Raw genomic sequence first — 22,067 nt, forward strand, 5'->3', positions numbered from 1 at the left:
CAAAGAAAGGAGAGAGGCTGCCGGTGAGCCTGCGGGTGCCCCCCGAGGCAAGTCGGGCTGGCAAGCCTGCAGATCCCTTGCACCCGGCAGGGCTTCGTGCCCTTCCAGCGGCCAGCCACCTCTTTACTTGTGTCTGAGCTCGTTTATAAAATGTCACTTTCCTGAGAGAGAAATTCTTCCAACAGAGAGCGTGCCAGCTCTGTGCTGGGGGACGAGAGGCGGCGGGAGCGAGCGCGCTCCTGTGGGCTGTCCGTCCTTGTCAGACGAGTCTGGAGAAGAGCGTGGGACTGGGGGCGGGAGGGGGACGCTTGCGGGGCTGCGCGGACGCAGGCTGCCATCTGCTGAGCGCCGTGCGGTGCCTGGGAACAAGGAGGCGTTCTGTAGCTCTCACCTCCCCTCTCCGCAACAAACGAAAAGAAGCCAGGAAACTGCCTTTTTAATGTGATTTCAAGTTTCTTTTTCTTTTCCTTTCTTTTTTAATTTCAAGTTTAAAAGAATTTGAACGTCTCAAATCTCTTTAAAATTAAAAATACTGAGTTATTTGGTGACAACTGTCCGTTCTTGTACAAATGAGAGGGCGCTGTCTGGTATAAACCTAGCCCCCCCTCAGAGAAGTGCTCGCATAGATGTTGTTCTCATGTCTTAGAGGCAGCCCTGGAGCTACAAGACCCTTTGAGATCAGCTCAGATCACAGCCGTCCTTCCCCACAAGCTGCCATGGCAACTGTGGTCCCCACCCGGCAGAGCGGCGGTGTCAGGGCACAGGCGGCAGCAGCAGCAGGGATGGTGGCTGGCCCCTGGTAGCAGGGTGACTGTGAATTGCTGGGGACACCCCCACAGCTTCGGCTATCCCAGAGTTATATCTGGGGAGGGATGTTCCTATCGTGTGCAGAAAGAACCAGGAAAAGACCGAAAAAAAGAGAATTGTAGACTTCAGGTGCAGATAATCTGATAAACCTATCGATCCTGTTAGTGACTGAAAGACAAATAGGCAAGAGATGAAACTGGGTACTTCTCAGTGGTGAAATCAAAAATCCTTCTTTCTTGTCCTTTCTCCCTCATATCCCAGCTATGCATGTACAGATATATCTACCCTCCCCTGCTGAGAACCAGGCGTAGGGGAACCCTGGCAGTAAAGCAGCATAGGAGGGAGGAGCGGCGTCCTCCCTGCGCTGTGTTCCCCGCGTATGCAGGAGGCTCAGGGCTGTCCCTTTGGCTCTCGCCTACCCTTGCTTTCTGTCACTGTCTCCTCCTCTGTATTTGTTCAGGACCCTCTTTGCAGAATGCCTGGGATCACAGATGTTTTTTGCCGATTCCCTGCTGCATTGGCTGCTATGAAAATAGCACTCCGTCTCAGTTGTTGGTTTGCTGGGGGAGTTAGAGACCCTAATTTAAAGCTATGGGAAAAGGCCGTCTAGTGCACTGTCTGCCTTAAAAGCCTTGCTTCCAATTTAGAAAAGAGCATGAACTAAAACCACTGAAAAGCTATCCAGAAAATACTGACCGTACATTAAGTTTTGTGATTGTTCCCACATTCCTCATAATTCTCAACCACAGCTTCATACTAGAGGCTAAATACACACAGTGGGCATTTTCCTTCTCGCTAGCAGTGGCATAGGAGGAATGCAAGCGTCTCTTTCAAGTACAAACTCAAAGTATTGACAAACAATAAGAGCAGAATTTGGGGTCCTATCACTCCCTCAAAACAAGAAATCTGTCCAGCTCCAAAGGTTTTCCCAATACCCTTTTATTCTTTTCATGAATTTATATTGTGTTCCTTCCCTCTCCTCTGTACAGGAAATGAGCCTACAGCTCTTTCACACTTACTTCATGCCTATCATGCTGCTATCTGTAAAGAAACATTTTGGACTCTTTGTACTCAGTACTTCATTTTTCAGTGGTGTCTTTTCAAGAACTGGCAGCTTTCAGTATGAATATGAGATTAACTTTAGAAATAACTATTTTCTATTGTAGGGATACTGCATCCTGGAACTGACTTGAACATCTCATGCTTTCTACAGGTTGCCACACTGCAACAGTGATATAGTTTGGTTGTTCTTGCAGGTCTTAGGCTTACGTACAGGGCAAAAGGAAATAGTTTAGTTTACAGTGAGGATACAGGATATGTGCAGCAAAATACTATGTGTAATTTCTGAATAGACCATCTCTTGTGTGGTCACTTTCAATTGCAGGGGAAAGACCTTAGATCATGCTTCAAGCCTGATATTTCTATGTTCCTGGTCTTCTGTTATTTTTAAATAATTTTTTTTTTAATAACAAAGGCAAGTGTTTTGCAAGGTTCACTTTTCCTGAAGAGGGAGCTTCCCTTTCTGCTCTTCAAAATGTGTCAAGTCATTCCCTCAGCAAGTTTCTGTTTCAGTTTCCATTTGCTTTTCTGTTGCTGGGTTTCTGTACAGCAGGAGAGTTTCATTTTTCAGTATCATTTTTGTTTCTTCTCCCCCTTGCCCCCCCCCCCCCCCCCAACCTAGACTAGAGAAAATAGTCATTTTACATGGCTGCCTGTTCATGACACAACCTTGTCTTTCTCCCCAAAGAGGCTAGTCGTTGCAAGTGAGCAAAGTGCAGAGCATAAAATAAAGATACCAGAATTAGGTTTAAGTGAGTAGCTACAGTACTGGCAGTAGTCTTGCTTATCAGCATGAGGCTCATTGCAGACTTTCCTCCTGGGAAACAGAGCAAAAGATGAAACAGTGCTAATATAACCTGCTTGGCATTACTTTCCTGTGAAGCTACTATGCAAATGATCCAGAAATGGGAAGTGATAGAAAGCAGGATAAGTTAACATTAGTTGTCAGAACTAAATTGCTTTTGGTCCCCAGTCCGGCTACTTCAAGCTTGGTCAAATAGTGCTATATTGTGCTGCTGACTGCGCTGTAGATGCATATAGGCATATGTACTGCTTTGAAAAGCCAACTGTACAATAGAATCAGTCCACTTACTTGGTGCATAGTGTTCTAGGAAAGTAAAAACTTAAGATGTATGCTAACCACCAGATTTTGTGGCAGTCTGGGTTCATCCTTGCAGATGTCTCCTAAGGAGAATATGACTCATTGCTCAGGGACTTTTTTTTTTTTTTTAAACCATCCTCACTGTACTGAGGTTGGGAAATTCCAGTGTGATGAAACAGAAATTTCACGTTCTATTTATTTATCACAAATTTAAGAGATTTTGGTGCCTCCTTTTTAATGACCTGTCTCACGCAGATCAGTTATACTAACTGGACTCACTGAAGCCCTGAGAGGTGGACAACCCTAGGTTCTAGTGGCCAGGTGCCAAATGCCTTACTCTGAGAGGTAAAGTAAAGATGGGAGCTAAGGAAAGCCAAAGCTCAAGTCATGCAAATGCCAACGTACTTTTAAGCTACGTTTATGCCTTCCTGGGTGGAACATGGTATGAAGAGCAGTCTGTCAGTGAGAGCATGGAGCTTTCCTTCTTTCCATCTTGGCTGTGCTTCTACATAACTGCAACCCAGGAAATAAATATGGCACAACATACACCAGTGTTATGCCAATCTTCTGAGGGGAAACTCCCAGGCAGATATTTTATTCCTCTGTGTATGGAGTCTGGCCAAAACATGGCAATGAGCAGCATGCTGCCCCAGCATGCACGAGCTCCGTACACAGATAGCACAGGCACGAGTCACTTATGCAATGGCATCCCTTAATCGGGCTCTGTGTTAGTCCACAGGTTGCACAAGTCCAGTGCATGGATGTTAAACCATCTAGCTATAGGCGCTTGAAAGTTTTCCTTTGAAGAGCAGAACAGTGTGGGGATTTTGGCAATATAGTAGTGGCATGCTGACATATTAGACCTGTGAATCACTTTTAAAAAAAAAAAAAAAAATGCAAACAGGTATGAGGCAAGAGGTTCCCAAGGGGGTTGGGATATATTTCCAAGCGCTTAGCATCTGTGTAGCATTTGTGGACTGAGGAAGGGCTGTTCAATCTAAGCTAGGCCTTGGCTTGGCCGCAAAATGGGCTTTGTGGCCCTCAGAAGCTCCACAGGTAAGTCTAGGAAAGACTTGGAGTTTTTTGAAGCTTCTGTAAGTCCTACCTTTCATTTCAGGCTTACACTGAATGTAGCTAACAACCACGGCTGTGTTTCTAACTCTCTTCAAAGGCTACACACTGCCCTCACAGGCATTTTACTGCCAATAATAGCATGACCTTTAGGAGCAGTCCCCACTGCAGGCCTGGGGGGGCCAGTGTTGCCCTGAGGTTGATTTCTCAGCACCTGGCTTCCTGCCTGCACATCTGCCTTGACCTTTTCCACACTTGCAGGGGCAGATGACAGCAAGCAGGACACAACACACCAGACAGGCCTTGCTCAACTTGGGGGTGCATGCGTGTGTGTCTCGACCAGGAACAACCTCAGGCAGGTCTCCTCAGCAAAGGCACTGGGTATGACCATGTGTCAGCGGATCCTTGACACTAACTGGAGATTCCCTCAAGGGAACAGATAGTAGAGCCAAAGAAGAAAGTTATCTAACTTCCTATGTGACCCAAAAAAAGAAATTAGATGGTAAAAAGGGGTTCTTCATCGAAATGTTTTGTGAGACTGCAAAAAGGGGTTCTTCATCGAAATGTTTTGCGAGACTGCATGTGAAATAGTGTTTGAGCAGGGGACGGCTTCACTGGGAGGCAGGAAGGCTTTCCTGGACAGATGCGTAACAAGTAGGTTGTCTTCTTTCTTTTCAAGGCTTGCTTCTTCTGGAAGTCAGAATGTTAAAGCAGCAGACAAATGCCGTGAAGCAGCATAGTAGGTATGTATCTAATTCTGCCTCTGCACTGCAAAAGACAGGCGTACAAAAGAGCTTGACCTAGGGCAACAAATATTTCATGTGTGGGAAACACTCCCTCTCTCTGAACAGTCTTGTAAGGTCCCACAATTCTTACAGAGGAGGGAGGCTACAGAGCAGTACTACTGATTATTTGGCTTTAGGAGCCCTCTGGACTCTGTGATGAAAGAGGGAGAAATATTTTTCAGGAGAATAATTCCCATGTTGTGATTTGCTGACATGAGTAAAATAAAACCTAAAAATGGCATCTATAGGTGCATTGTAGGAATGAAAGAGAAGAGTCATTCACTATGTTGATTTTTTTATTATTGCATTTTCCTTATTATCAGTTCTTGCACTAGGAAAGCTAGTGTTGCACACTTAGGTTTGCGGACTCCACAGCTTGTGTGCAGTTTGACCTCCCAAAACCACAGTTCTGCGGCACTCAAGCTCCTGCTTTTCTGAAGAGTTTTAACATCAGAAAAGCCTTGCAATCATTGCAGAAAACAAAGGAAATAATACCTCTTATTACCTACTTAACCCTGGGGGCTTCTGCACAGAAAAATTTGTACATATATACATACACATATACATGTATACACACAGCTGTGTATTCACACAGCTGTGTATACACACGTGCACACACAGACATTATATACATACACACAAAAATACTTCTATACAAGTGAGAAGTCCTACTTACAGAAGATTAGAATTATAGGTTAATACTTATATTCAGAAATCATGAGGGGCATAGTATATGTTCTAGCTTTTTTCCTAGTATGTTTCACAGACTCTTAAAACAAAAGCTTTCTCTTTGAAAAATTCAACAAGAGGGAAAAGCTACGTCCTGCAATTTTAATGTAAGTAAAACATTACAGTGATACAGTATGCAGGACCATACCTTTCAACTAAACCTTTTCTTCAAATATTGATTGACTTCCTTCTTTTGATACTGAGTCCAGAGGCTGAACTCTTATATTGTAATTTTTAGTAAATGAGCCCTAAAACTTCTCCTCCCAGTTCTTAACAACCAAATTAAATGATTATGACTTTTGGAGAGGCATCTTTCCTTTAACCAAAAAAAAAAAAAAATCACAACCACTCCTTGTTTGCATTATAACCTCCTTGCATCTTACTGAGCTGCCAAAGAAAATGACAATTAAAAACTTCACTGTTTATATTATTTCTAATTAATTTTGTATTTTTGTATTAATTTTCAAACGATGTTTTGCTATGTCTCTTCCAAGCTGTTAGAATAGGTTTTACTTAGCTCAGCATTACCAAGATAAGAGTTTCCACCTTCCTGAGTGCAGGTTGTGCTTTGCTCATTATCATCATTGTAAGATTGTCCACTTTCCTGACTGCTGGGAACAGCTGCCTTCAATTTTTCTTCAATTTTATCAGCTGCAGTGCACATTTTAAGAGCTCTCAGGCTGTTGATTAGGGTTCCATAGGCTCCTTTCATCCCATGCCTTTGATACCAGACTTGAAACAGCTTAATCTTCTGTTCAGATGTATCATTACAATTATCTCGAAGAATTTGATCTATGACAGGTTCTGGTACTTGGCGATCACGAACGAATGTCTTGACATCTTGGAGTGTCATCTCCCCCACAATACCAGGAATGTGGGTGCTCAGGTCAATATCTAGAAGCATAATAGGAAAAGAAAACTCTTGGCACTGATATCTTACCACTTTCTATCACCTATGCGGAAAGTTGATCCTAAGTTTCATATATTCATGACTCAGTATGTTTCACGTGTGATTTTTACATTTATATCAGGTTCCGTATTAAGAACAGGTTTGCTTTTACATGTTGTAACCAAATGCTAGGTAAAACAAATATTCATAGTTGCATCCATATTGCTTTCTGTCACTTCAAATAGAACCTATGTTCTGTCTTAAACCTCTTTAATCCTATCTGTCATCAAAGTCTGATCATGCCTCATGCACCTGTTTTGTCCAATACAGTATTGGTAAAGGTCTTGGAACCAGGCAGGTGTGTTGTTGTGATATAGCCTTAGAGCTCATATTCTCTCCCTTATTGTTTGTTAACGCTGTGGTTTTAGCCTTGAACATAAGGTTTGTGTTTCTGCTATCCGATTGCTGGCATGTGGGACTACTCCATTATTATAATTAACCATAATTATAGAAAGCCAGCTTGCTACCTCCTAGTCTTTGTACTGCAAGAAGAACAGAAGTTTCCCTGTTGTCAGTTAGTAATTGTTTCCTACACAACAGAGAATGTGAAATTCCTCCTGAGTTAAAACTGTCATTAACATGAAACCACTAGATGCCTTAATGAGCACAGTACGAGCTGCTATTTCTTTAATAAGCCTTCTGTGTTATGCCAGAGCAACAGCTCTAGGAAATGAAAGTCTACACAAAAATATTACACACAAAAATGGTGTAAGATTTTTCATGTCTGCATTTTTTTCTTCTACTGAATTTTGAGAAATCACATGTTTCTTACCTGCAAATATGAGAGGTACCATCTCCTGAAAAGAGAAGCAGTGGAGAAGTTAACTGAAAACAGTTTTGTAAAATATCAACCTTGCATAAGAGGATAAACAGATTTCATGACATTTGCCTCTCCAATTTTATTTTAGCTTTCTCCATGATTTCCCTCTTTCCTAGCCAGGGAATCAGGTTGGACAGACCTCTCTTTATTTGACTTAGCTAGGGCAATCACCTTACAATTGCTTTGGCCTAAAAGTATGCATGGGGACAGGCATCCTCTGTCAGTAGAGGCAGTATAATTTAGAAAATTTTGATCTTGGTCACGTAACTCAGGAAGCACAACAACAAAATTGTTATGTAATGTGAAAAATAATTTGAGGTGTTTACTCTTTCTCTCCTCTTATTTCTACCAAAGAAATCCCCTTGGTGAAGTGTACTGCATTCATGTAATAGAAGACAGGTATCCACGTGCTTTACAAGTCTCAGTGTAATTTAAATGGGACAAAGTTTCAGACACCAAGCTGATTTTTATCTGACATAAGCAACGATACTTACAGAAGCAGCTCCTGGTTTGAGGACTGCTTCACCTGGGGACTGCCCGCTAGTAGGATCCTTAGATTTTCTCTTATCTGAAACAATACAACAAAACAATTTTAAAATCCAGCACAGAGTGTATTCACCTTTGGACTCCAAGAATAATAAAATTACATCTGAGAAAGCAGCTGAATATCCTTTTCAGAGTATGACAGGAACAAAGACTAGAGAATGACTTACACCAGACTATTCCTGCAGGTAGCACTAACAGTACAATTCCCAAAACAAGTCCAGCGATCCACGATAGGCTTCCTGCTTCTACTGGAACATTGGAAACATTACACAAAAGCTAAGTCAAGAAATGCAATACTGAAAACACACAGTAAACTTTAAACAAGATTGCATCAGATTATAGGAGCCTTTCTGTTCTCTCCTAATGAAGGAGGCTACTACGTTTTTAAAGGCTTATCTAGTATAAGTCACCCCTAAAAAGGGATCATGACCCCTAAATTTCCACATTGATCAAGGGAAAAGAGCAACCATGCTTTGCAGGTCAGTGCAGGGCCCAGTAGATAGGATGCCCTTAGCTGTCAGCAATCATGATGTGTCTTCGTGTAAAACAGCACAATTGCAATCGCCTCTCCAAATACAGCAGTTGCTAGACCATGCTAGGTTTTAAAATGGTACCTTTCCTTTTGCATACAGTGTCTGAAGTTGAAGTACATTGTTTCTCAACTAGGCCACTTTCACACCTGCAGAGAACACAAACAAATATTATTGTGAGATTTGTTTAACTGTTTAGAGACTCTCTCAAGAGAACAATCAAGATCTTCTGACAGTTTTAATCAGGTGTTTAATATATCAAGATATATTACAGCTTAGTCACTTCATCAGATTGTTTTTTTAAAGGTATATGCAGAGTTGGAGGATTTATACAAGGTTTTGGTGTGCCTTTGGAAAGTGTGCACGCAAGTTAAGTTAATGGAGTTAAGCAAAGGAAAACTAGCATCTTCCTCCCCAGGTCAGACATTGCCTTAGACTCCATCTTGAAATTGGCTGGAAAAAGTGATTTAAAATTTGATATTTAACATGAATCAATGGAGGCATAAACTTACGTGCTACATGGTTCACAGTGCGTACATGGTTCAGAAGAACTGCAAAAGTAGTTCTTTGCACAAGTGCATTCTGTGTTCTGTTCTGGGGTACAATTCCTTGCAATTTCCAAACCTAAAATGAGTTCTTAAAGTTTGTTAGTTTGAAAAAGTAGGCCTTACAACTATGTCGCAAGCTCTTGTCTGCTCGCAAGCTCTTGTCCTCAAACCATAGTGCTTTTAGCTCTACCACTGCAGACACTGGTGAGGCTTAATTGCAGGAATTGAGATAGCTTTTCGAAGGAGCCTTGCTGTGGGCGTACTGGAAGGAGGAAGATGGCAATGAGACCTCTGCTGGCCAAAAGTTTAGAAAACTGATCAGAGCGTCTCCTTCTACTGCTAGAAGGAGACTCATTTATGGCACTGCCAAACATTGTCAGTTTCTTTTTCCCATTCAGACATGTAAAGCCAGAAGGGACCTCAGAAGATCATGGAACCCATCACCCTGCTTTATGGCAGAGTCAAGTTCTTTACTATCCTAGACAGATGATCAGTTTTTATCTCTTCCTGTGTACTGACAACAGCGAGGAATTCTACTCTTTGTAGCTAACATGTTCCCCTGCTTAAATTTCAGAACAAGTGAATTAATTTTCTCCTACCCTCAATGTATATAAAGAAAAACTGATCTCCAATCCATCTATGAAAAAGTCTGTCTTCATAAAAAATTACTATAAGTAGATCTAATGTAAAAACTCTTTTCATAGGAACATAGGAATAGAAGGGAATTTGAATTATCACATTCAGTCCCCTGCTTTAACAGAAAACCATGTGATCTCATAATCTGATGAAGCTCTATCATGAAGAATCATGGAACTCCAGTGGTAATTTCCCTCCTGCCTAATATTATCAATTATCTGACTTCTCGTCAACTCCGTTATTATCCATGGGATACTTTGAGCAGTCATCCCATTACCCTTTCTTTCCCATCCAGTTTAACTAATAGTTTCCTTTCTGGCAGTATACAAAATACCAAATTTTGCTGTAGTCATTTTCATTACCCATCTAAAAATGCTTTCTATAGTAGCTAAGGAGAAGGGACTTTTATATGCATATGGTGTTACAGGGAGGGGAAGCATTAAAAAAAAAAATCAGTACTCCAACAGATGGTCAGAGTGCAACCACACTGGAGATATGAATTGTCTCTCTGCTCACCAAACAGGATTTTGGATATGATGACTGCAGAACTGTCATTCCTTAACTCTAGCTATGCTGCAATTAGAGGCCCCTTGGCAGAACCAGTAGGAGACTAGTTTAACAGATTAAAAAAAAAAAAAAAAAATCTACGATGGGTATTTATGTAAGGGGTAGTGAATTTCTGGAATTTAATTCCCCCCAGCAGGTTCACACACAACAGGCTCATAAACGGATACTAAAAGGACTAGATAAGGATGTACTTTCTGACATCTCTAACCACAACTGTGGATGCTGGGAGACTATGCAGGGACCAGACCAAAGAAGGCAGTGAGGTTTGCGTGCTCTCTATATATAGCGTCTCTTACCTCCACTGCTGAACGCAGAACATGGGAGTAGGCAGACCACTGGTCTGACCCAGTAGGGCATGTCTTATAGTCTCATGAATTGGTACTATACCCCATGTAGCATCTTGAATGTATGACAAACATCGTTATAGGAGCTCCAGTAATTTCAGATGATTAATTACATAAAAGACGACAAAAGAAATCACAGTGAGTTATCCCTTCTCTGCTTCTCCCAATGCTTCTTTTAAATAGAGAACAGAGAGTGCGCTTTCCTACCTTGCCTCTGACCAGATTGTGTAGGACCTACTTTACAAGGAGAAAATCCTAGGCTCAACACTGAGTGCCTTTTGGAAAACAAAGCTGTTTCATTTATTCTAGTTCACATCTCTAGCATAACTTTGAAAACTAGCTACTAAGAGACAACCTTTTTGGAGAAGTATTATCTTTTGTTAGACCAACTGCTGTACTAGGTGGGAAGATAAAGGGAAAATGGAAGCTTTTGGGAACATAAGACTGCCGCAAGTTTAGGAGCCATGAACCTCCTCAGGCGTGATGAAAGAAATAAGGTGCAGAAGCCTGTCAGTTTTTTCTAAATGTATTACAGCTGGCTTACTCAAAGATGTACTACTTTTCATCCTGCCTACAAGCGTGCTACCATATGCCATATAAAAGCATGATCTGCAGGTTGCTTTTTTTTTTTTTAAATCATAAAATATTAAAGTGTTGTTAAAGTAATTTAACAGGACTATATCATAACTTAAGGCTGAGGCCTGTGCAGAAGCCTTAAGTGCTGTAAGGTCTACTAGTAACACCAGAACTTCCCAGTACAAGTGGGTTACCCGTCTCTGTGGGAAGTAAGGAAAGGTACTGCAGAGGCAAGCAATGTTACTCTACAAACGCTCCTGGCTGAGCAAAGGCAGGCATAAGCAGAAATAAAGGACCAATATAGCTTGTTCTTCCTTCTACTTTGTGCTCAACAAAAGGGAATTAGAGGATAAAAAGACGACTTTGTCATAAATTCCTTTTCGTCCTATTCCTAGAACATATTACCCTGCATATTACCCTTTACTCAAGGTTTTCTGAGAATTTTCAGTCTAATCCTATATCAAACAAGGGTCATTGCTTGATTTGCTATTTCTATAGACGTACCAAACTTTTCATCACACAAAATGCATCTCCAGCACTCGTCCAAGTCGTTGGTATGATCGATGTACTCTCCAGCCTCACATTGAACACAGTGTTCTCTAATGTCCGTTGGGCAAGTAATATTTTTAACAAAGCCTGGAGAGAGAGACACACAGAGAAACAAGAATAAGATTTGTAATACCTTCGGCCAGAAGCCATCAGCTCCAAGATCTACTTCAATCTTTCTTTTTAGCATGTAATATCTTTTGAGTTACAAATACTGGCAGAATTCATATTCTTTATGCATAAATATAGGATCTTCAGCAATGTAGCATACATCTATCCCTCCCTCCTCCTCTAATTTAGAACTGAAGAACAGTTTAGGACAGGAAACAAAACTTTGCACGAAAAATGTGAAAACCCATGCATATATGGAGAATCTTGTAGGCAAAAACCCATGTTAGCACTTTCCTAACCTCTTTCAAAACTGCGTATTTAACTGTTAGCTCTTTTGTGACAAGCATGTTATGTATGAACTCCATGGACTCTATCTGTATGAAATCCATGAAACGTTATTGGTGTCCTGAGCTCAAGAAATACTTTGGAAGCGTCTGAGTTTCTGTAATGAGGAGGGGGGGAAAACTAGAATGAAGCACTGTATCCAAGAAAAAGCACACCACTTAGTTACCCCAGCTGAAGGTAATCGTGCATGTTGTGCTTTCCACTCTTAATCACTTTTCAATACAGTCTTATTATGATACTCACCACGTTCACATTTCTTGCAACATTTACCATCTAAATTGTACTCAGCTACTGCACACTTAATTTCCCTTCTAGCAATGATCCTCCTTGCAATAAGTTTATTATATGTTGTGTGTATTGCAGCTTCAGTATCACTTTTGCACTGTGATTCAATAATTAAGCCAACCACCTAGAAGAGAAGAACAGCAAATTATGGAAGAAATTGTCAGAGACTGGAGGTGCATTTTGCTACTAGCACAGAGCTACATCAGTACCGTTATTCCATTGCTAAAGATGTCCATATTCACTCCCTTACTGAAGTTGTTCACTGTGTTAGAAGAGTTAATGGATAATGAGAATACATGTTAGATTTAAAGCCATCGCTGCTACTGTGGTAGGTATTGATCATTTGGAAATTAATAGTTAAGAACAGGCCCATACATCCGAGTTTTAACAATGACCTCTCATATAAGCTAAAGGAACTCCAGTTGTTTCTTGAACTCCTTTTTCTGCCTCAGATTACTGTACCTAAACCTGCACTTTCTTAGCACTTTCTTTTCAATTCAGTTATTTTTCTCCTCCTACTCTATTTTGGGGGGATTTTTCCTCAAGTTAAATTGCATGGTCCTTCTTTCTTTTTTTTCTCTGCTTCTAGTCAGTAGTAACTTTACCAGCCATCACTGTCCTGTCCCTTTTCACAATAATAAGAAAGCACAGTGGAACAAATAGAGACCAAACCATTCTTTCCTTCTGTTTTGGAAGTAAAAAGGGAAGAAGAGCAGGATAGGTATAATTTGCCTTATTCTTTACAATGGTTTCTGGGGAAATCTGTACCTCCTTGGCATGCACCAAGTATGACATGTCTCCTGTCTCTATAATCGAGCTATGTAATGAACTGACAGCTTTTTTGCTGAACTAGGGCCCCTCCTTGAAATATTATTACGCAGGAGAGCTAAAAAACAGCCTGCCTTTACTTAACCCAGTTTCTGCTGATAGTTGAAAGTGATTTGCGCATTTTGACTCTTTATTTTACTTATGTAATACTATTTGTACGGAGCAACAATGGGAGAAAAGGAACACAGTCTTTGGTCTTGAAGAGCTTACAGTCTAAAATCTAAGCTAAACTCTACATTCATTGTTCTTGCTCCTCTTTAATCAAAAAAAATTACATTTTGTATTTAACAGAAGACCCAAAGACACAGATTATGATATCAGGGAAGTAGAAAAATGCGTGGGAAGAAAGGAACCAATGACATTGTCCTTGGGAAGACAAAGAACAGGTAGGTTATGAAGAAGAAGGATGGAAGTTATCTTTTTCCAAAAGGGGATTACCGGAGAATAAGGCGCAAGACAAAGAAATTGCAGAATCCTCATCCCAATAGCACAGTCGATGGAATGTAAAAGTTCTGCCAGGCACAGATCTGCTCATATTTTAAATCAGCAGGCAAAAAGTCTTAATCTAAATAATTGACTTTTAATCTCATCATGGATATTTAAGAGAGGTTAATTCTGAATGGTTGGTTATCATTCAGCAATTGCAGCCTAATGCAAATGTGTACCATATCTGTTAATGCTAAGAGCAAAGGATATGCTATATACCTATTTAAGCAACTCTTAATAATCTGAATACTGGCTTTTTCATTATTTTACATTTTTTTCCTGCCTAGCTCAATCATTTCATCTTCCTGAGTTTGTGTGAAATTGTTTGATGCCAATCACAACTTCAGTTAGATGCAGAAAGACTCTTTAATTAGCTCAACTATTTATTGAAGCATGGATTTGAGTCTGAAACTGGCATCTCAAGTGAAGAAAGTGTTATTTGTGGCTAATGCATTGAAGTAATCAACATGCCCACTGCCTGGTGACTTCTATATATAGTCACTTCTTTTCATCCTCTAGTCTATTCAGAGCTGGGAGAACAAAAAATATTTTTGTTAACACCTATCTGTTTTAAAATTTATACAATATCAGCTACAAGACTGAAGTTAAGGGGACCATGCTTTGCATCTGGAGAAAAGGTTCAGCTGCCAAAAAACCTGGTTAGCACTTGAGCAAACTGAGTCCAGGTGCTCAGCCCATCAGTTCCCCTATTCAGTAGTTTGACTCTTTGCCGCCAACGCTTTGAGGGTGCGCTTCTGCGTACCTGTCTGCGACGACGTTAACAGCTTAAGTTAACACAGACCTTAACAGAAATTGTCAAATCAATAGCTCAAATTAACGTGATTTTTCTTTCTTTTGACTGGGATGACTGATTAAAAACTAGGATTAAAAAGTCTGATGCAAAATAATTATTAAGCAGTCGACGTTTATCCATGCGGTGTGCAGTCTCCTGCTTTCCGACAGGAAGCGATGGCACTCGCCGCCCCACCGCTCGGCTTCCTGGCGTCGCCCTCGCCGAGCACCGAGCTCTGCGGGGGACGCTCGCTGCCGCTGGCAAATCGCTGGGCACTGCCGCCCTGCGCCGACGATGGCTGCCGAGCCGCCTCTCCGTTGGCTCTATCTTTAGCAGCGCACCAGCTGCGGAGGCGGCAACCAGCATTATCTGCCCTCATCAGAAAACACGAGGGAGGCCCGAAGGGTTTCCACCCTTTACACAGGCCCAGACACGTGGAGCGCGGGGACCAGCGAGGTCATGCCGTGAGGCAGCCAACGTGGAAACGAGCGTTTCTGTCTCCCCCTCAGATCGAGGAGCTCGGAGAGGAACGGTGACACAACACGAGTGGCGCGGTGTCCCGAAAGGTGACCGTGATGGCAGCGCAGTCCCCTTCCTGCGCTCCTGCTTAAAAGCACGGCCCAAAACCCTGAAAAGCCAACCTGCGTCTCGGCAACGTTCACACCTCCGTTGCGCCTGGCCTGACTCTCTCCTCCTTTTGTGCCCTAACACCAGGGCCTGGTACAGCCCCGTGCCCTCAGGGAGCCGTCGTCCGTCTGTCCTGCCTTATGAGCCCATCTCTCCTGTTCTAGACCCAGAAAGTCAGCTCAGCAGTTGCCATTTGCTGGGGGCAGAACCTGGGAAACAGCAGCGTGAAGAAAGGGAGAGGGTAGATAACCACTGCTCCAACCCCCCGAACGCACCTACAAACAGCACCTGGGCACAGCATAGATGCTGAATGATGTCGGAGAAGCGCAGAACAGAGAAGCATGTAGGAAACGCGACAAAACGAAAGAGGGAAACATCTTTCTCAATGACCAACATCAGTAAAACTGCTCTGGTTTACTGAACTACTGCAATTGTACCGCGTGCACAGAGAGAGTCTTCCTTCAAGCAAGCAAATGTCCACGCCTCTTACTTATACTTTCATTGCAGCAGGCCAGAGAGGGACAGAAACATAAAATTTTATGATGGAAGCTTTTCACTGTCATCCACAGAGATGAACTTCCTGATACAGTTACAAGAAGCGTGGAACACTTCTCAGAATTTGTCTTTTGAGTAGCACCAAACACCTACATAGCTTCTGCTTGCAGGGACTTCATACAGCGCCTTGCAAATCAGGAACCTTTGGAGAGCTTAGCTTTCAAAGCAACATCCTAATTTTTCAAACTTTTATTTTTATTTTTTTTTTTACCTCCTGGATTTGCCCCCTCTTAAAAGCAACCTATTCGCTACATAAAGTGTTTGTTATTGGAAAAAAAGTCATCAAGCATTTAGTTTCCTGGGCGCTCCTTAATACCTCTCCTTGTTCTCACAGCAATAGTGCTAACGGAGAGAAAGAACATTAAGGGGTTTTACAGAGGCAGGGTTAATAGGTGCTTTTTTACGATGTGTATGCTCAAACAGAAGATGCTGTATGTTTTCCAGTCTAAAATGACTCATAGTGGCTCTGTTCTAACTGTCTTACAGAATCACAGAATCAGTGATTCAGAATCACAGTCTTATCCTAATCTAAAAAGTAGCTGTCATATCTAAACTAAAGATTAAACTGAGCAATAGAAGTAAAATCAAGTAAAATCAAGTAAAATCAATCAACGATATCTAGCCTTAGCAGAATCCATAAAACCAATCTCATGGGCTCAGATTTTCTGGTTTGGCTCCTTTTGCGTTGCCCAGGCAGTTCAGAGACGGTTCTGCCTTCTCCCTCTCCCCTTCATTCCTGCAGTCTCCCAAAACGCATTCAGCAACAGGCATCAGCTAAGGAAACTCTGAAAACCTGCTTTCATCTGTGTTTCTAGGGCAGAGTGACAGGAGCTCTAGTTTCCTTGAAAACTTATGTGATTTGTGGATTCTCAGGCATCAGATTCTTCCCCTGAGTGTTCTTTGTGATGGGTAAATTTCCTTGAAGTGAAAAGTTTCAGCAGATCGACCTTACAGGGACCTGATCTAGGCTTTCAAAGTGTGTACATCTGCAGGCAGGCCTTGTAAAGCTTTACAATTTTTCACCCTCTAAGTAAAAAATAAGTGTCTGCTCCTCCTGTCACTTTTATAACAATTTTATTTTTTAGTAAGCCTCTTACGCCATTTCAAATGCTTAATGTTGATGCTTTCAGAGCTTGGTGGTTTTTTTTTTCCTCTCCACATTTGTTACATGGGACAACATGCATGAGGTCATCAGGGGCTTTTAGTGTTTAAAAAAAGGGGGGAGGGGAATTTTTCTTACTTTGTTACCTAGTGGGAGCTAAAAAAAGTTGAATTTATTATCTAATTTTTATCTGCATCTGGTATTTCTTTGACAAATGATTGCTAATGTTAGCTTCATTTTAATACACAGTTTTTCACATAATCAGTCTTCCCTGTGTTACCCCTTTCAAGATGGCTTTTTCAAAGAGTAGTAATTTTATGCTGCTTGTTAAGAGGATTCTGTACTCCAGTTCCTTTACTATAGTAAGTAATTTCTACTCTAGTCTCCAGTATCACTTTTTTCTCCATCTCCTTTTCTTCCCACCAAGGTGGAAGCTGATAGCACCAAAATAACCACTAAAAATATTTCTTCATGTTCCAAAATGTTTTATGATAAGCAGGACAAAGAACCATATTCATCTTCTGAAACCTGGGGATGGGAGTTCATATTTCTCCACAATTAGAAGTACGCTGAACTTCTAAGACTTCAAGCAAGATGCATCTGTGGAGCGCCCGTGAGAATACGGAGCCTCAGTTACAGCCCAGCATATTAAAATAGTCGTTGTCCAAACTTGAGCCATTACTATTTCTCATCTCAGTCGTCTCACACGAAAATCACAAATCACAGTGCAATACATTTTGGGTGTGTGGATAATGGTTGGTTATTTTGTTTTGGTTTTTCAGAAGCACTGTACTAATGCACACCTAAAACAACACCATGTTTAGGAGATATCCAGCAGTATTAACAGCTCCCATCTCACTTGGGCTATGTTGTGCCTAAGGCTGAATACGAAAAGCTGGAGAGGGTAGAAATTTGGGAACTTTTCTCCCTTCTCCTTGTGTAACGCAATACCCTTTGCTTTTTGATGTTTTCTTGTTGAGTTGCCTCAAAGATAAAGGCAGTTAACTACAGAAACATGAGCAGACAAACATTGCCAGAATTGGGGTCCTTGACACTTGGGTCATCCCATGACTTTGTTGCTACTTGTTTGTATATATTTAAATATGTGCATTAGTCCTACAGGAAATAAAAATGGTCTGCACGGTAACGTAGGAGTCCTCTTTTCAAAAGCGCATCTTCTACTGCCTACTCTGTAAGCAATCATATCTGATGATTACGAAATATTTAGATAACATTTCTCTTTCTCTTAAGATGGCCTATTATTCTACAGTGTGTCTCTGAATAGTATGCGGTTTTGTGGCTTGTTTTACCGGATAAAGTTAGAAATTTTCTAATTATGTAGGCCATTGCTATTTTGCAACTGCTCCCACTTTAGTGCAACATGGAATTGCTTGCAAAATTGAAGTGTAATTCAACAAACTACTTTCATATGCTGGTTTAATCACATTAATAAGTCAAATGCTGTCCCCGTTTACCGATTTATAAGTAGTGGGGTAATATACTAATAAACACCCAGAATTTGTTTTAATAAAAAGCGTGCAGGAGCGCTAGTCTTCCTAAGGGGGGCTGCAATTCGACAGCTCCATGAAAAGTAAGACTAGGAATGATCCTTATACTCTGGGAGCAAGTGTGAGGAGAAGAAGTATTGTTTATCCGAATTTATCTTCGAAATGGATCTAAGATGCAGACCTAGACTGACTTTTCAGCCAGTTGTGTGCAGTTGACTTTTCTCCCTGTATAGGAACAGATACTATATACTTCTATCAGCAGTTGAAAATCTTCCTTTGTATTTAAATATATTTGATGCTCCGCGTAGGGGCATGGATGTAACCTTCTAACTCCCTTTACATAAAATAGTTTACTACCTGTTATGCAATAAACGAGATCAGGCTTTGAACGGTTTCTACCTTAACACCAGATTTTGGCCTGCCAATACTCAGAACGAACTACATCCACTAGCCACAGCGGGAAGACGTTTTGAGCATGAATTCCAGCGACGTCCCCCTGCCATGGGTGAGAACTGTGGCTGAGGAAGCAATTCACACCGCGTGGCCGCGTCCAGGCGAGCCCGGCCGCGCTGGGGAGCAGGGCTCAGCGCCACCTGCCCGGTCCCTGCTCCCCCAGCTCCTGGCGCGGAGCAGGGTTGCCCCAGGGCACCTGCCCAGGCGCGAGCTGCCACGAAGGCTGTCGGGGCTAACGTATCGGCGTCAGCGGAGACGCCAATGCTGCAGCCACCGAAAGGCTCGCCTACCCTCCTTGGTGACAGCAGCCCTTCAAAAGGAAAGGTAGCAAAGGTCGCTGTAGGAACGATCGTGAACTTACACGTTGCGACGCGAGCTCCTAGGCAGACTCACAGCCTCCCTGGGGCATGACTAATGCAAGAAAACCAGGCCCTGCCCTGTTCTGCTACAGGTCGTGTCACTAAACTGAGTCTGTTTCTGCGTTTTTGTCCTGGCTCCCTGCTGGTGGTGGTTCAAAGCCCCTCAACCACGGGTGTTCTCTACTCCGCCGCGAAGCCCTGCGGCGCAGGGCAGCCTCCACCAGCCGGCGCGGTCCTCGCCCGAGCAGACGCCCCGGCTCCGGTCCCAGGGCGCAGCCTGCGCCGCGGCCACCCGTCCCGGGGCCCCCGGCCAGGACCCCTGTCCCCGCCGGCCGCCCCCCTCCCACCCTGCCGCGGCGCCCACGACCCCCCACCTGCCGCCCCTGGCGAAACGCTACGCGCCTGGTAGCGCCTCCGCTCGCAGGCACTCTTTTTCGGAGCCAAAAAAAAAAAAAAAAAAGTCACGTCAATGAGTTACCTGAACTCCCGGGAAAACTTTTTTGTCGCCTCCCGCTCCCGGCGACAACTAGCGATGCGGCAGCGGCTCTGAACGCCCCGGCGCGGCGGCGCCGGCACCAAGCGGGGCGGCACCAGGCCGGGCCGGCGGACGGTGCTTCCCCGCCGCGCCGCGCCGCGGCCCCGCTCCCCGCCGCCCCCCCCCGCTCTGCTGCGCGACCCCGGCAGGGCACAGACTTACGAGGAGCCGGGCGAGCAGTCCCGTGGCCATGCCGCGGCGCAGCGCCGTCCCGCGCCCGCCGGCAAAGCGAAAGCGAGCTCCCCGCTCAGCCCGGCCCGCTCCCGGCTCCTCCCATGTTGGTAAACACAGCGCCGGCCCGCCCCCGCCGCGGCCCGGTCCGCTCCGGACGGCCCTGCCCCGCCATGTCGCAGGTAGGCGGGCCGCGAGGAGGCCGCAGCCGGGGGCGTCGGGAGGCGGCGGCAGGGGCCGGGCCGAAGGGTGTGGAGGGGCTTGCGCCCCGAAACGAGCCCGGGGTCCGGGGGGGGGGACGCCCCTCCGCGGGGCCGGAGCATGGCGAAGGCCAGGCACAGCCCGGCCACGGGGCAAAACGCCAGGAGCCTGGGGACGGGCAGGGAGCGGGCGCCGAGAGCGTGGTCGCCTCCCGGCGAGGGCAGGGGCTCCCCCTCGGCAGCGCGGACACGCGTGAGCTCGGGCGGGCAGCCCCGAGCCCCTGGGAGAAGAGCCCTCGTTCGGGAAAAAGGCTAAATGCCGGGTTTTGGGGGGTTGCTGCCCCCTTTGCAGCCTTTCGGAAAGCATCGCGCAAGCCTGCGCCTTGGGCGTCACAGCTGGTTCAGGCCCTCACTTGCGTTTGCAAAATCTTTCCGTGGTTTGAAGCGGGGGTGGGCTGGCCCCCACAGCAGCGGGAGCCATGCGAGAGCGTCATCGGCGATCAATACACGTGCTGGTCTTTCAGGTTTCGACACAGCGCTGTTGCCTTGGGAAGGCCGCGGCCATAACCGAGCTGGCGTTTTCGTTTTAAACCCCGTTTGTCAGTGGCTTATGACTCACCCCTTCAGATTTTCTGGTAGCCTCGCTGGTAGCTGCCATACTTGCAGATAAGCTGGGTTCATAATAACATCAAAAATAGCTGCTGTTTTAAATATTTCAGACTTTTTAATCACTTCCGGCTAAAACAAAGTGTGCTGCTGACAGATTTTTAGAAATGCTGTCTTCAGAGTACCCTTTAGCGACAAACCTTTCCTCCCCAGTGGTGGTATGGACCGCGGTGAACAAGCCGCACCTGTGTTGGCTGCGCTGCCTGTGTTGTTCGCCTTTAGTTCCCACTGGCCAAACCCAAATCCGCGTTCTAAGCTGTTGTTTTTAGCAGAAGTTTGTGCATGAGTAACGGAGCAGTAGGGACTGCAAGCAGCGGTGGCCTGATCCTGACCCCGATGACTTCTCTGGCAGAAAGCTTAGCAGGATTTTGTCCAGATTCATCACTCGAGGGATCATGGTTTGTCCTGAAAACAAAACCTGACATGACTGGGCCCTCAGCAGGCATCGCTTAGCATTTAGTAACACCCGGGTGTTTATCTTGCCTTAATCATCAGGTCTGCTCCAGTAATGCAGCTGTGTCTCTTGGGTGCATGTGGTTTACACTCTTCTCCCTTGCTGGGAGGTATACTTGAGTGTGTGTGTTTTGTGGTGGAGTGTTTTTGGCTTGGAAGGTAGTTTTGAGATACGTTTGAGAAGCCATCAGATACTTGTCAAAACAATAGTGCCTGCATGTGACTTAGCATTCAGACTTCATGTAGCTGTTTGATTTGTTTGCATCTGCTGATGCAAACCATGATGCAACAATGTTTCTGGAGTGTGGAGATTTATTTAGTTGTTGTTTGATTATCTTGAATTTGTATCTGAGGATACTGTAAAGCTAATGCTTTCATTTTTGCATTGCTCTTTGCATTGCAGCAGTTTTTTGGGCTGCTGGAAGTGACAGCCTTGGCTCTATTTTCTTTACTCACCCTCTGTCTAAAGCTTGATGCAGATTTGGTTGAGGAGTTGTAAGCAAGTCTACAAGATGTTGTTTTATTTTTCTTACCAGCAGATGTCCTTGCATTTTTCCTAATATGCAAACAGGGATCAGACTACACAGAGGATCAAACTCCAGGTACAGTTAATGCATAGCAGCCTGCCTTTTTAGTTTCTTGGATGTTCTGCTTTTACTAAAATGAAGTTGCTGAGTTGCTAATTGTGCTGTTTTGATTTCTGTGGATTTTGTTATTCCATGTCCCCATGTGTGCGCTAGTCCTAGCAAATTTTGTTAAAGATAGTTGCAAAAATGTCAAAGGAATAATTTTTGAGACACCTGACTGCAATGTTCTGGCTCTGAGAATCACTGAGTTGGAATTCATATTCATGCCTTAATTGAAGTCAAATCTTTTGCTTTCCTTCCTCTCAAGAGGCCAACTTGCACCTAGGAAAACCTACTCCATCAAGACATTACAACCATATGAACTGCTAGTCTTTGAGGAGGATACCTT

At 43.8% G+C, this 22,067-nt stretch overlaps 2 protein-coding genes across 9 annotated transcripts in view; one reads left to right on the plus strand and one right to left on the minus strand.

Moving 5' to 3' along the window:
* The window catches only part of LOC138067808 (uncharacterized), a 39,028-nt gene extending 19,644 nt beyond the window's left edge, over positions 1–19,384 (plus strand). For 2 of the 3 annotated variants that reach the window (XM_068950121.1, XM_068950122.1), the window contains exons 3-5: positions 4,719–4,782; positions 13,476–13,570; positions 14,616–19,384. In XM_068950121.1, coding sequence (XP_068806222.1) covers positions 4,742–4,782; positions 13,476–13,570; positions 14,616–15,400 — 921 coding nt within the window. In that variant the 5' untranslated portion in view covers positions 4,719–4,741 and the 3' untranslated portion in view covers positions 15,401–19,384. The remainder of the gene's footprint in view (positions 1–4,718; positions 4,783–13,475; positions 13,571–14,615) is intronic. The other variant, XM_068950123.1, reaches the window with a different exon arrangement.
* Positions 5,107–21,227, minus strand: FAS (Fas cell surface death receptor). 6 transcript variants are annotated; one of them, XM_068950116.1, is made up of 9 exons: positions 20,593–21,227; positions 12,315–12,480; positions 11,574–11,705; positions 8,911–9,022; positions 8,483–8,547; positions 8,036–8,113; positions 7,817–7,890; positions 7,275–7,299; positions 5,107–6,447 (listed from the first exon to the last, which is right to left on the minus strand). In XM_068950116.1, the coding sequence occupies exons 1-9, from the start codon at positions 20,629–20,631 to the stop codon at positions 6,032–6,034; spliced, it is 1,107 nt and encodes a 368-aa protein (XP_068806217.1). In that variant the 5' UTR covers positions 20,632–21,227; the 3' UTR covers positions 5,107–6,031. The 6 variants fall into 6 exon arrangements, with proteins under 6 accessions (XP_068806217.1, XP_068806216.1, XP_068806218.1 ...); XM_068950115.1 differs by having other exon boundaries at positions 8,036–8,116; XM_068950117.1 differs by lacking the exon at positions 20,593–21,227 and adding an exon at positions 19,765–19,871 and having other exon boundaries at positions 8,036–8,116.
* Positions 21,228–22,067: the final 840 nt, after the last annotated feature.

Source organism: Struthio camelus, chromosome 7 (assembly GCF_040807025.1).
Source record: "Struthio camelus isolate bStrCam1 chromosome 7, bStrCam1.hap1, whole genome shotgun sequence".
Classification (NCBI taxonomy): Eukaryota; Metazoa; Chordata; class Aves; order Struthioniformes; family Struthionidae; genus Struthio; species Struthio camelus.